Here is a 12,268-nt window from a genome sequence, read left to right on the forward strand (position 1 = left end):
TGAGTAGGCGAATTCTATAATAATATTCATACAAGAAAATACCTCAGTGTATATATTCCCCAATACTAAAGAAAAGGGAGAATAATATCATTGAAGAAATATATAAACTTATTGGGTCAATTCTATGTGTGAATAATTTTGAGCTTAATAAGAGAAAAGGGAAGAGTTACCATTTTCCTTATAGAAATGATGTTTTTAACAATCAACATATATTAAATTACGTAGTTAGATTAGGAGACTGTTTTTTACACATCTCTAGTGACGAGTCAGTCACATACAAATAGGAATAGCAAAAGGGAGTAAGACTTGGGATGAAGGGTCGTAAGCATAAGCATCCCAATTTCTAATATTGAAAACAAACTTTACTTTTGTCCACTCAAAGAGCTCAGAATCCATCTAAATCAACCCAATTGTCGTATAGAGATTACATAACTTTGTCCTTTTCTTTTTGGCTTTTTCTCCTATGGAAAACGATATTCAAACAAGGATTGAAGAACAAGACAAAAAGATTTGCCCAAGTGATTTCGTGTCGCCAATACAAATATTAAATAGGATTTACATACGCTCAAAACCCAAATGGGTTCATGAGTCTGCAAGCATGCATGGAGTGAGAGCCACCTATTTATCTTTAATCAAAGAAAACAAGTAAAAACTTAAGAAAAAACACATAAAAGAGGAAAGACAAGTACAACACAACTCGATTACACTGAAAGTCAATTTGTTCCTATCGCTTAATAGCAAGTTTTTCCAATATATAAACTCTACTTTTAGCTAATAATTCTTGGTTGGATGTACAGTCTATCCACAATTAGCTTAGGTCTCCCACTAAAGTGGATAAGGGAGATTAGTGGGGTTTATAAAGATTCTCACAAGCATCTGTACCGAGGGAAGAAGTGGACGGTGCATATTGGTTGTGGCCTATAAAGCAAAAAAAAAAAAAAACCCAAATCTTTCTTCCCATATTCTCTCCTAAGACAACTTCATTAGACTGCTTTTTACTTGACTTTTTTCCTCATTCATTTGCTTAATAAATAAATTCTACTCTTTGGAGAAGGAGCCCTCCACATGTTAACTCATCATCTTCCTACCTCATTCATTTTATTCTCTGATTTCCATGCTTTTCCACACATGGAATGACTAAGCATACACTTTCTCTATCTCTTAATTGAGTATACTAATGTCCTAATATATGACAAAGTATAGGAATATTATATTCATAGTGGTAGAGAAGCATTTACCCAATAAGGAGAATAATGCTGGTATGGGGGGACCATTATTGTAATTTTTTTTTAAGAAAAAAATAAAATATGATCCTCTTGGGCTGATCTGTTCTATTTGTCCTTTATTCATTCTTTTTTCTTCATTACAATTTTTAAATCAAATAGAGTGCCACTAGTCACCCCTCTAGGGAGTCCATAAATACTGGGAACAATAGAAAAACTCTCATCACTACTCTTTCCAATCTTAGGTTTAATATTCAAAACTCAAAACCTTTATTTTGTGATAACCTATCATCAACCATCTCACAGACATGATGTGCAGGAAAAAGAAGAAGAAGATAATCTCCACATGTGCTCCTTCAAGCACAGAGAACAACACCTTCTTCATCTTCCTCTAGAGGAAGTGATAGACAAAGGCAAGTCATAAAAGGCAAAGGGAAGGCAAAGCCTTTCTTCCAGTTTGTTGTCTTTTTTTCTTTTTCACCTTTTCTTTTTCTTCTTCAAATCAAACTCTTACTCCTGTTCCAGTATGTAGTACTAGCTTCAAGGCTCTAAGCAATGCCACTGCCTAACCATTTTACACTGCTTAGGCTTTTTGTAAGGGTCAGTGGAGTTTCTCTCCCTACCTCTTTTCAAACTCCAACAGCAGCAGAGGAATCTCACTCTGATTGGATTCTAAATAACACCCACTCCCCAAGTTAAAGCAATTATAAGTATGTCCTTCCTAACTAACTATGCAGACAACTTGTGCTAGTCAGTGCGACACCTAAAGCTCGGTCAATGGCAGATCTCAAAGCGACTAAGGGAAAAGGGAAGTTGGACTATACAAAACTAAATTTACTGTTCTTTTTTTCTTAGAGAAGGCTTGGGAGTGGGATTGTTTTATTGGCTTGCTGATTAAGTGCCAAATACAAAACTACTATTAGAAATCAATAAGCTGTATTGAATCTCTAGATACTCAGTGGATATCTCTGAGCTCTGCCAGAGTAGATTGTAGCCACCGCTGAGTCTATGTGTGCGTGTTTTAAAATTTTATTGATCAAATGCTAGTTTAGTAGATATTAAAATTTTTCTTTCATTTGAAAACAAGATTTATAAAGAAAATCTAGAAACAAACTCAAATCTTCAAAGCGAAATAAACAATTATACTACAGTTAAAACACATCAGACCAAACAAATCTACACTCCTATCACTTATAATATACTTTTCATTCTAATTGAGAAAGGAAAATATATATATATGTTCTATAGATCATGTATCTCATGAAACATGAATTCTATAACGAATTATTCAAATGTTAGTGTGATCAAGATACTAAGTTAAATTTAACTCAAAAAAAAAAAAGAATATCATACATATATAAATTGGAAAGAGAAAACACAACATATTCACATACAATGCAATAAAAAAAGTGCACACCAATACCATCTAAGATGTCTTTGCTCAAAGAAAGAAATCTACTATCATTATAAGCAATGCTGTCCAGTTAGCTAATCAAAATGTTTTACGATACACTAGTCATCTGATACTAAGTACGCAATACAATTTATTTGAGCAAACCATTGCTAATAGGACCGCCACATACAAAAGCTCTTGTCGAGTAAATATCTATTAACAAGGGTCCACAAAATATGTATGTATTCGTTTGAAGCTGGTGAAGTTGTAATAATGGTGAGTGACTAATATACTTCTAGAACTAACAAATGAGCCCATGGACTAAAATCACAAAAGCAAGTACAGAAAGAGGGCTTTAGTCCTCACCATTCGCAATTAAGTCCTAAGAATGAACTCTGGCATACCGAATTTATCACAACATTACGCAAAGAATGAATTTAAGAGAACAAAATTTCATAATGATGGATCATGTGGAGGCAATTTTTTCTTTTGTAGTGCATGTGTATATATTTTTCACACTGCCTGAAAATAGAAGATAGTCTATCTTCCAAACAAATGCTCTGAAAACTGTACACTTATAGGATCCATTGACAGCAGAGCCAACAATGATTGGGTGCATGTAATGTAAAGAGAAGATAGTCTATCTTATTTTTCATTGTGTACAATACAAAAAGAATACAGTCTATCTTCCAAACAATGGCTCTGAAGCTTGTACTCTAGGATCCAATGACAGCAGAGCAACTAGCAAATGTATTTGCAAATTGAGAAAAATCTGAATTATTCAAGACATCGTATCAAATGTATAAGAAAATATATATAACTAAACCTATTGCCTTCCCTTTTTTACTTCTCTCTCCCTCCTTTTTTTTTTCCTTCAAAATATGCCGAAACTGTTGTTTGTCAATATTTATGTCAGATAAGCATATAGAAAAATGCTGACTACAAAATCATGTGCCTTGTACCCCTGGGGGTTATAATTGTCTATCATAAACAGCAATTATCATATGATTACTTATTTTATTCACCTGGTATCGTCATCATCAATAGCATTAGCATTTCAGCAGCAAGATCATCTTTGCCACCATCAAAATTGAATAACCTTCTCTCTAATCAAGATCTAGACTCTTCTTCATGCTTTCATAAACCATATATGTAATGCTTGCAGCTGGCACAACTTTGAGAAGATTGGGAAAGAGTCCTTTATAAAAACCTCTTAAACCTTCATGCTGAAAAGTTCTCCTAAATACATCAGCCATACCCTTATAAGCATCGGTAGTATTAGCTTGTTGTGCTTGCATTCTGGAAAAAAAAAAGAATTAATCATTCTCAATTGAAGTCATAATGTATCAACAACTTATACTGGAATCAAAGATCAAAACCCACCAAAAGGATTTTATTTCCTTAAGGAAAGTTTCAACAACAAATTAATTAATACCTGGTTCTAATAACCTGCAATGGATAAACACAAGTTGCTCCAAGGGCACCAGATATTGTCCCACAACCAAGTTGGATAAGAGGACCAGGTTCTGCAAAACAGTAGTTACAATAAGAAATTATAATGCACTGAGCAAAGATATATATATTTAATGAGTAAATCTAGAAAAAAATAATGGAAAAGCAAATCACTGTACCACTGTCATGATGAAGAATGTACGTCTTTGACATATCTTTCAAAGTCTCATAGGCAGCAAGATCAATGCCAGCATAGGGGATAATCCCAAGAAGGGATGGTAGAAGACCCTTATAAAAGGCCCTTGATCCCTCTTTAAGCCAGATATCTTTTGTAAGAGTTCCCACTTTAGGAACCTTTCCACTTTCACAAGAATATGTTTGTAACCTCGTTTTCACAAGATCCAGCGGGTAGATCACAGTTTGAGCCACTGCACCTGCCATACCACCAGCAAGAAGTCTTCCACTAGTACCAATATCCCCCTTGTCTTCACCCTTAATATCACCAATTACATTCTTCAACATTTCATAAGCATAAAACTTTATGGCACTCTCAGGTGCTACCTTCACAACATTTATCCCATTACCCCTAAAAAAACCAAGGATACCACCTTCCTTCCAAATCTTCTTTAAAGCTGGCCCAATATGGGCATGTGTTGTCTGAACTTGCAAAATCACCTTCAGGCGATCCAATGGAGCTGTTGCAGTTCTGGAGGCAGCTCCAGCAATCCCCCCTGCAATAAAATATTTGCTTCTATGAACATGCTTAGCTATGCCGTGAGGAATAACAGCATGTTCCCCAATGTCTACAAGGCATACCCTTTCCCAGTGATGATAAATGTTTTCAATAGTTGCTTCGTGTGGATAGAGTAGAAGAAAATCTCTCCATTCCTCAAATGTGATAATTCCATTATTATCCTTATCAACATGCTCCACAAAACGTGCAAGCTCCTCATCATCAATTTCAATCCCTTCAAAACAGAAACTGCCAAGACTTATAAGATGAAAAAAACCCAAAAGTGGGCAATATACTAATAAAAATTACAGCTTGATGTTTGGCAAAATAAACATACATCTAGCAAACATTGTTGAAATTCTTTATAAACTTTAGATGTGTAGAATGCCAAGGAAAAATGTAAAACATTAGATATTAATAGTTTGTAAGAGACAGGCAGGAATAGAAGAAAATACTGTTACTCAAAACTAACACACTTAATGGATGATCGACAGCAATGTATGATCTTACTAGCATCACATTCACATGAGAACCAATCGCCGATTTCACACTTCTTAGTCAAAAAAAAAAAAGAAAGAAAGAGTCATAAAACCTCATACTGAGCCCACTAAACTAAGAACATAAAACTTCCTACATTTACTCTATATAAAACAAACTCTACTACAATTCAACAACTGCATCAGTGTCAAGTCAAAAGGTTTACATTTCTACACACTCAGAACCAAGCCTGGGCGCAAAGAAAAATCACCGAGTTATGTTAGAGTAATTATATAATATACAGAATCCCATAAAAGAAGAAAAAGAAACAAAATCCCAAAGTAATCCTAAAACCTTTAGTCAACAACTCAACTGTTACGTATAATTCTTCCGCAGGAATCAAAAGCACTAAAACCAAAAATTGTAACCTTCTAGGTAAATAAATAGAAAACAAGAAGTCATTGCCCACCTTCGTTGACCATTGAAATAATCCTCCAATTCTACGACTACTTACGACACTAAAATTAGTTCATCCTCCGAAATAGTGATGGTTATTATAGAGAAAAATAAAAAGTTAAATACAGTTAAATAAAAGCATAGGGCCACCCAAATTGTCCCTGTCAAAATGCGAAAGAAAAATCGTAGTCATAAATAATGAAATTGTCACTACCCAATTAATCACAAACTCTCACAATCAAAACCCAGTTTTAGAAACTTTATAATAATCAATAACAAAAAGGGCAAACAAAGCAATCTCATAACAACAAAAAAAGGATAAAGAATTGAAATAAAAAGGAGTTGCGTGGTCCAATGTAATGCGAAAGTACCAGCCTTGACAAGCGCGTCCCAGAGCTCTTCAGGCAAAATGCAGCCGTTGTGTTCGACATCAATGGCCTGAAAAATTCGATAAAGCTCGAGCTCCTTGGCATCCATATACCGACGGAACTCGTGGTAATCGACCCGTCCATCCCTATTGGCATCGCAAACCTTCAAAAGATCCTTGGCGTACTTGTACTCCGGTGGAATTTGGAGAGCGGAGAGGCCAGTCTCGATCTGGGCATAGTCCAAAAACCCGGCATTAGCAACGTCGAAGAAATTGAACAGGCTACGAATTCTGAGGTCCCTTTCTTCTTTGGCTTCTCTCAAGGCTAGAAGGACGTGATCCATTGATACGGGACCGGGTTTCTTCACGGGGTTGCAGCAGCCCTCTGTGGCGGGCTTAGGGCCCATCTGAGAAGAAGCCCAATTGCTCGACGGCCGGCGCAGCCCCGTCGGAAACAGTTAAAAGAGAATCAGATCCAAGAATAAGAATATCGCGGGAGCTGGGAATTGAGAGCCAATCTTTGTGACCCCCCAGTTAGCGGGAGCAAAAGGGGTTATGGGTATGGAGGAAGTGTTGTGTGGGTAGGATTGTTGTGAAAGTGGAGAAGAAAGGCCTGGAAGAAGAGCATAATCTCAACCCCAAGAAAGAAGAGGTTGGATATTCGCTATTGGCAAGTGCGTGCGCCCGTTTGTGGGATTCTCTATATATGTATGTATGTATATATGTATTTCTATTTGCTTTATTATAAAAAAAAAAAAAATGTTTCTTTTCTCTCTTTCTTTCTTTTTATCAAAATAAATAAATATTTAAAATTGGCCCCTCATTTTTCTACAAGTGTTACACTTTGACCCTTCCCTAATTTTCTTTATTATTATTATTTTGATAGAACGGCCCTCCCCCTAATTTACATTTCAACATTATACCTCAAATTTAGAATTATTAACCTTAAAAAGGAAACATTGGAATTATTGCAGATTAAACTATCCCACTAAAATAATAATGTTAGTAATTTTATTCTTTTTCAAAGGTAAATATATAACCTAATATTTTTTTTCCCTAGACAATGGAATTGAGTTATGTTCTCTCTCCCACAACCTCCATAGTCTCATGCAAGTATTCTCAACTTCAAGTAATTAAATATAGTATTGTTATAAGAATATTGTGGTATAATTTTCCTAAATGAAAAGATCTCCAAAATAAATCTCGTGAAAAGCTAGAAGTCATTTGAAAAAGAATTTTGGAAGTCTAGCATGTCCACTCTAAAAGTAGTCTTTAAGGAAGCTAGTCATTCTCTAAAAAGGAGTTTCAGAATGCTAGTTGTTCCCTCCAAGAAGGGATTCCAGATAGTCTGCTCCAACTAGCTTTGTATTTATTTGGAACATCCTCCCAGGAACACATTTCATTTATTTGGGACATTCCTCTAGGAAGTGTGCTTCTCATCCAGAGAGCTCTCGCAAGAGCTGACGTAGAGATCTTATTACAAAGAGTTTGTTAAGTCTGTTAAGCCGTAACTGACTTAACAACTTAGTTATTGCAACCACTGACTTTGAGATTCATTTCCTAGATCTATAAATACTGTCATCCTCATCATTAGAAGAATAACACATAAGATGATTTTAAGAGCAGAGGTCGAGGGTGAGATTGAGAGGAAGAGAGAGAGAGAGATACAATGAAAAGAGAGATATTAGGTTTTGAGATTTGTATGAAGAAGTTTCTTGAGTAAAAGTATGAGAGATAAATATTTTGAGAGAATCGATCTCGATTATAATGTATCATTGTTCTTGCTTAATCAATAAAGGCATTACAATAGTGTTCTAAAACTGAATTATAGTCATAAATCACATCAATCTATAGAATTTGAATTAGTATATATCAGGGTGTTAATTTTACTATTTTCTTGCTTTAATTGTTTCTAGTTTTAATTACTCTGTTCTACTTTGATTTATCTCCAATTTTAGTTGTGTTTTTGTTAATTTTGTTATTGTTAATTGTTTATTAATTTATTTTAAGTTTAAATTAATTCTACATATTAATTGTAATTTATTTATGGTGTCCATCACCATTTTATAATATAATGTAATCTAATTTGGCAACTTAATAATTTCAATATTATTTTGGCAGGGAAATACTTTATTTCATAAAGCAAAACGATAGTCTAATAAAATAGATAAAATCTCAATAGGAACATCACTCTTTTTCAACATAATTTAGAAAAGAACAAAAAAAAATTGAGCAAAACTATAAGTCACATTGTTATATCTAGAAGCAATCTTTTACAATCATTAACTACCAAACAAAAAACATAAGTTAAAGAAGATGATTGCAATTTGCGAATGCCAAATAGCTTGAAATGCTACTAAACAATCTGGCTCAAAAACCACATTCAACCAGTTCAAAACCTCCATGATGTCGATCACGTCTATAAGATCAGGATCCAACATCCCATCCTGACAGCAAAACGAGCCATAAGTACATGGCCATGATGATCTCTTGTTGAAACTTTAGTGAAATTTTACAAAATTTTTGTAAGTGAAGTGTGTGAATGTATTGAGTCTCGCATGAAATAGAAATATTTTATTAGAAGTGTATATAATGTGCAAATTTAGCACATAGATTGGAGCCCTAAAGGGTATCTAGTTTTATGTGTGTGGGACGTGAGGACTCACACTGAACCACCATACATGTGTGCGCTGTCGTCGCTCGTTCATGCCAAGTTGAGCTAGTGGGTGTGGTGTCACTTTATTTTTTTTTTAAAAAAAATTATTTATTAAATTATTATTTTTTATTTGATTAATTAAAAACCGTTTTTAAACGTGTTTAATTAATTAGTAAACGGAAACGTTTACTCGTCTTGATTTTTAGCATTGTTTTCACGATCTCATGTTCTAACGTTTTTATGATCGGAAACGTCTTTCTTTTCGTTACTACCTTCTGTGCATTCCTTATATAATGCATCAGAACCAACGGGAGAAATATATTTTTTTTTTCACGGAAAAAATAATATACAATTATATTACAAATGTATTCCGAATAGTAGTACGATTATATTGGGTGTGGTATTTCAGCGGTTCTCTATCGTACAATAAAGCTCTGATACTGTGTTTCGATTGGGATATTTTATCCTGGGACTGACGAGTCTGATAGTCTACTTGCACAGTTCCGAACAACAAAATTTTTTTAAAAAATAACTTAATTTGCAACTCAACTCAAAATTTAATTCAATAAATAAATAATATTCAATTAATTTATGATATTATTTTTAACAATAAATCTAAACTAACTTAAAATTTATTTACGAATATTTTAATTACTCTTTAATATTTTTTAAGATACAGTTGTTTCTTGTAAGGATTTTGTATTTAAATTAAAGGCTAATTAAGATTTTTGCCTCTGAACTTTGACATATATCAAACCATACCCCTTAAATTTTTAAGGTCGTTAAAAATACCCCCTGAACTATTGAGATTGTATTGTTGGATTTAAGGACTTTTTTCCAATTTTAGTAAAAAAAGTCAAACATGGGTGAAAGTTCAGAGGGCATAATTTAGTACATGCCAAAGTTTAAGGGACGTGATTTGGTAGATATCAATGTTTGGGAGCATAATTTAATACATAAACATTCTTTGAAATAGTAAAACTAAACGAAATTTGACAAAAGTCCTCAAATCTAACAATTTTAATCATTCAGGGGGCATTTTTAACGATCTTAAAAGTTTATGAGGCATAATTTGATATATGTCAAAGTTCAGGGGTAAAAATTCTAATTAGCCTAAATTAAATATTGAAATAATTTAATTGGAAAATAAAATTTTAGAGAAAAAAAAAAACACTAAGTAGGTTGAGTTCAGCACTAGTTTTGTGAGTTATGAGTTGACAAATTTTGATATTAAATGGATACAAAATTTATGAACAATATATGATGTTAGGCAAGCCAAATAATAATGATATGGGTTACGGCTCATGTGATAGTTATATGTGATGAATATTGTTCCACATTTTTCTCATTTAAAAAGAAAGTTTATTATAGTTTATTAAATGATAATGACTTCATAAAATTATTATATTTTGAGATCTACCATTTGTACCCGTGAGAGGACTTTGTTTCTAAGGTTATGTTTGGTAGAAAGAAAGGAGAGTATGGATAATTTATAAGAGATGGAGATTGATAGTAACTCTCTCTCTTTGATATTAGAAGTAAGGTCACGTTTGGTTGAGAGAAATGAAAATATTAGAATATGAATGAAAATGAGAATGAAAATATATATATACAATTATTTTTTAATATAAAAAATAGTAATTTAAAATTTAATACATATGATTAGGGTTGGACATCTGATCTAATTTAACTTTTTTCTCTTATTTCGATCCAATCTAATTAGTAATTAGATTTTGAAAATTATCATCTGATCCAATCTAATAAGATCTCAAAATCCAATCTAATCCAATTACTAATTGGATTAGATCGATTTTTTAACTGGATATCCAATTACACACCTAATTTTTAATATTAACTTAAAAACACGAAAAAAAATACCTAGATACTATATATAAACCTTCATTTAAGTTTAATATTACATGAATATATCATCCTTACAAGTTTAAGTTTAGTACAATCAAAAGTTTAAAATAACTAAAACAATAACACTATCAACTAATAAAATAGAATAAAACAATCAAGTATTACAAATTAAAAAAAAAAAAATAAGTAAAAATATAATCAACATATTTTTTTTTAGTATATATAAATAAATTTAAATAATTTTTTTAATATGTATTAAATGTAATTGGATTGGATCAGTTTTTAATTAAATTTTGAGATTAACATTCAATAACCGATCCTATCTAATTAAAATCTAACTTTTAAAATCCAATCCAATCCATTTGTAATTGAATTGGATTAAATTGGTTCGGTTCATTTGATATGGATTGGATCCTCTCCACCCCTACTTATGATACAAATATATTTCAAAAATTAGTAGTTCAAATATATATTTCATTATTATTTATATAAAAAATATAATTTAAAATAAAATTGGATAAATACCATTTTGGATCATGTGTTTTGTAAAAGTTATCAATTTGACCATCTGTTTTGTTAAATGACAAAATGAACCATGTATTTTCTAAAATTGTACAAATAGGACCCTCAGCTCAATTTTCAACAATTTTATTTTTTAATATAACTAATTTTAAGACAATTTCTAACACGAACATATACAGAAAATATAATCAGTTTTGTCATACACATCTCCAGATCATCTTATTAAGTTTTATTTTGACAAAATATCAGTTCAGATCCTATTTATACAATTTTAGAAAATACATGGTTCATTTTGTCATTTAACAAAATAGATGGTCAAATTAGTAACTTTTACAAAACACAGGATCTAAAATAGTATTTACCCAATAAAATTTAATATTTTTTTATACATACAATTTTTTTTTCTTCTTTTCAATACGTTATTTTTTATTTTATTTATTTTAATTTGTTGTTAAAGACAATTATGTGAAAATAAATATATTTTTTTGATAAATATTAAATAATTTAATATTAAAAAATAATTAATTTATTATGCGAAATATTGAATTGAATCTAAAATATGAAATCAACACTCAATACGAATCGGATATGTTATAAGAAATATAATATACATTGAATTGAATGAACAGTCTAATTGTATACTTTTCAACTGCCCAACATTTTGTAAAGTGTGGTGGAAGATTTAGAGATTTTTAAAATTTGAATGTTTAATTTTTGAAATTATACATAGAAAATATAAATTGACATTTTATTCACAAAAATACTTTCATTAGGTAAAGACAACATTTATACCTTTTATGTGATTTTAATTACCAAAATACCACTTACACTATTATCACTTACACAATCAGACGATAGTTGTAGGGTGGTTGCTATGTAATTGCGCTGTGGTTGCATCAGACGAAGATTTCAATTAGACGATGGTTGCTGGGTGGTTGGCCGAATGTTGCATCAGACGAAGGTTTCAATCAGACGATGGTTGCAGTGTGGTTGGCCGAAGGTTGCATTAGACGAAGGTTTCTATCAGACAAAAGTTTATGGGTGATTGGCCGAAGGTTGCATCAGACAAAGGTTTCAATCAGACGAAATAACTGTTAGCAAAATGTTTATGCAACTGTAATGCAAC

The 12,268-nt window shown here is 32.1% G+C and overlaps 1 protein-coding gene across 2 annotated transcripts; it reads right to left on the reverse strand.

The window, feature by feature from the left end:
• Positions 1 to 1,445: 1,445 nt before the first annotated feature.
• LOC115705700 (calcium-dependent mitochondrial ATP-magnesium/phosphate carrier protein 2) lies at positions 1,446 to 6,819 on the reverse strand. Of its 2 annotated transcripts, XM_030633104.2 has the most exons (5): positions 6,106 to 6,246; positions 5,748 to 5,895; positions 4,248 to 5,036; positions 4,052 to 4,142; positions 1,446 to 3,915 (listed from the first exon to the last, which is right to left on the reverse strand). In XM_030633104.2, exons 2-5 carry the CDS (start codon positions 5,758 to 5,760, stop codon positions 3,723 to 3,725), a joined length of 1,086 nt encoding a protein of 361 aa, XP_030488964.2. In that variant the 5' UTR covers positions 5,761 to 5,895; positions 6,106 to 6,246; the 3' UTR covers positions 1,446 to 3,722. The 2 variants fall into 2 exon arrangements, with proteins under 2 accessions (XP_030488964.2, XP_030488963.2); XM_030633103.2 differs by lacking the exon at positions 5,748 to 5,895 and having other exon boundaries at positions 6,106 to 6,819.
• Between the last annotated feature and the right edge of the window lie 5,449 nt (positions 6,820 to 12,268).

Source organism: Cannabis sativa, chromosome 1 (genome assembly GCF_029168945.1).
Source record: "Cannabis sativa cultivar Pink pepper isolate KNU-18-1 chromosome 1, ASM2916894v1, whole genome shotgun sequence".
In the NCBI taxonomy this organism is placed as follows: domain Eukaryota; kingdom Viridiplantae; phylum Streptophyta; class Magnoliopsida; order Rosales; family Cannabaceae; genus Cannabis; species Cannabis sativa.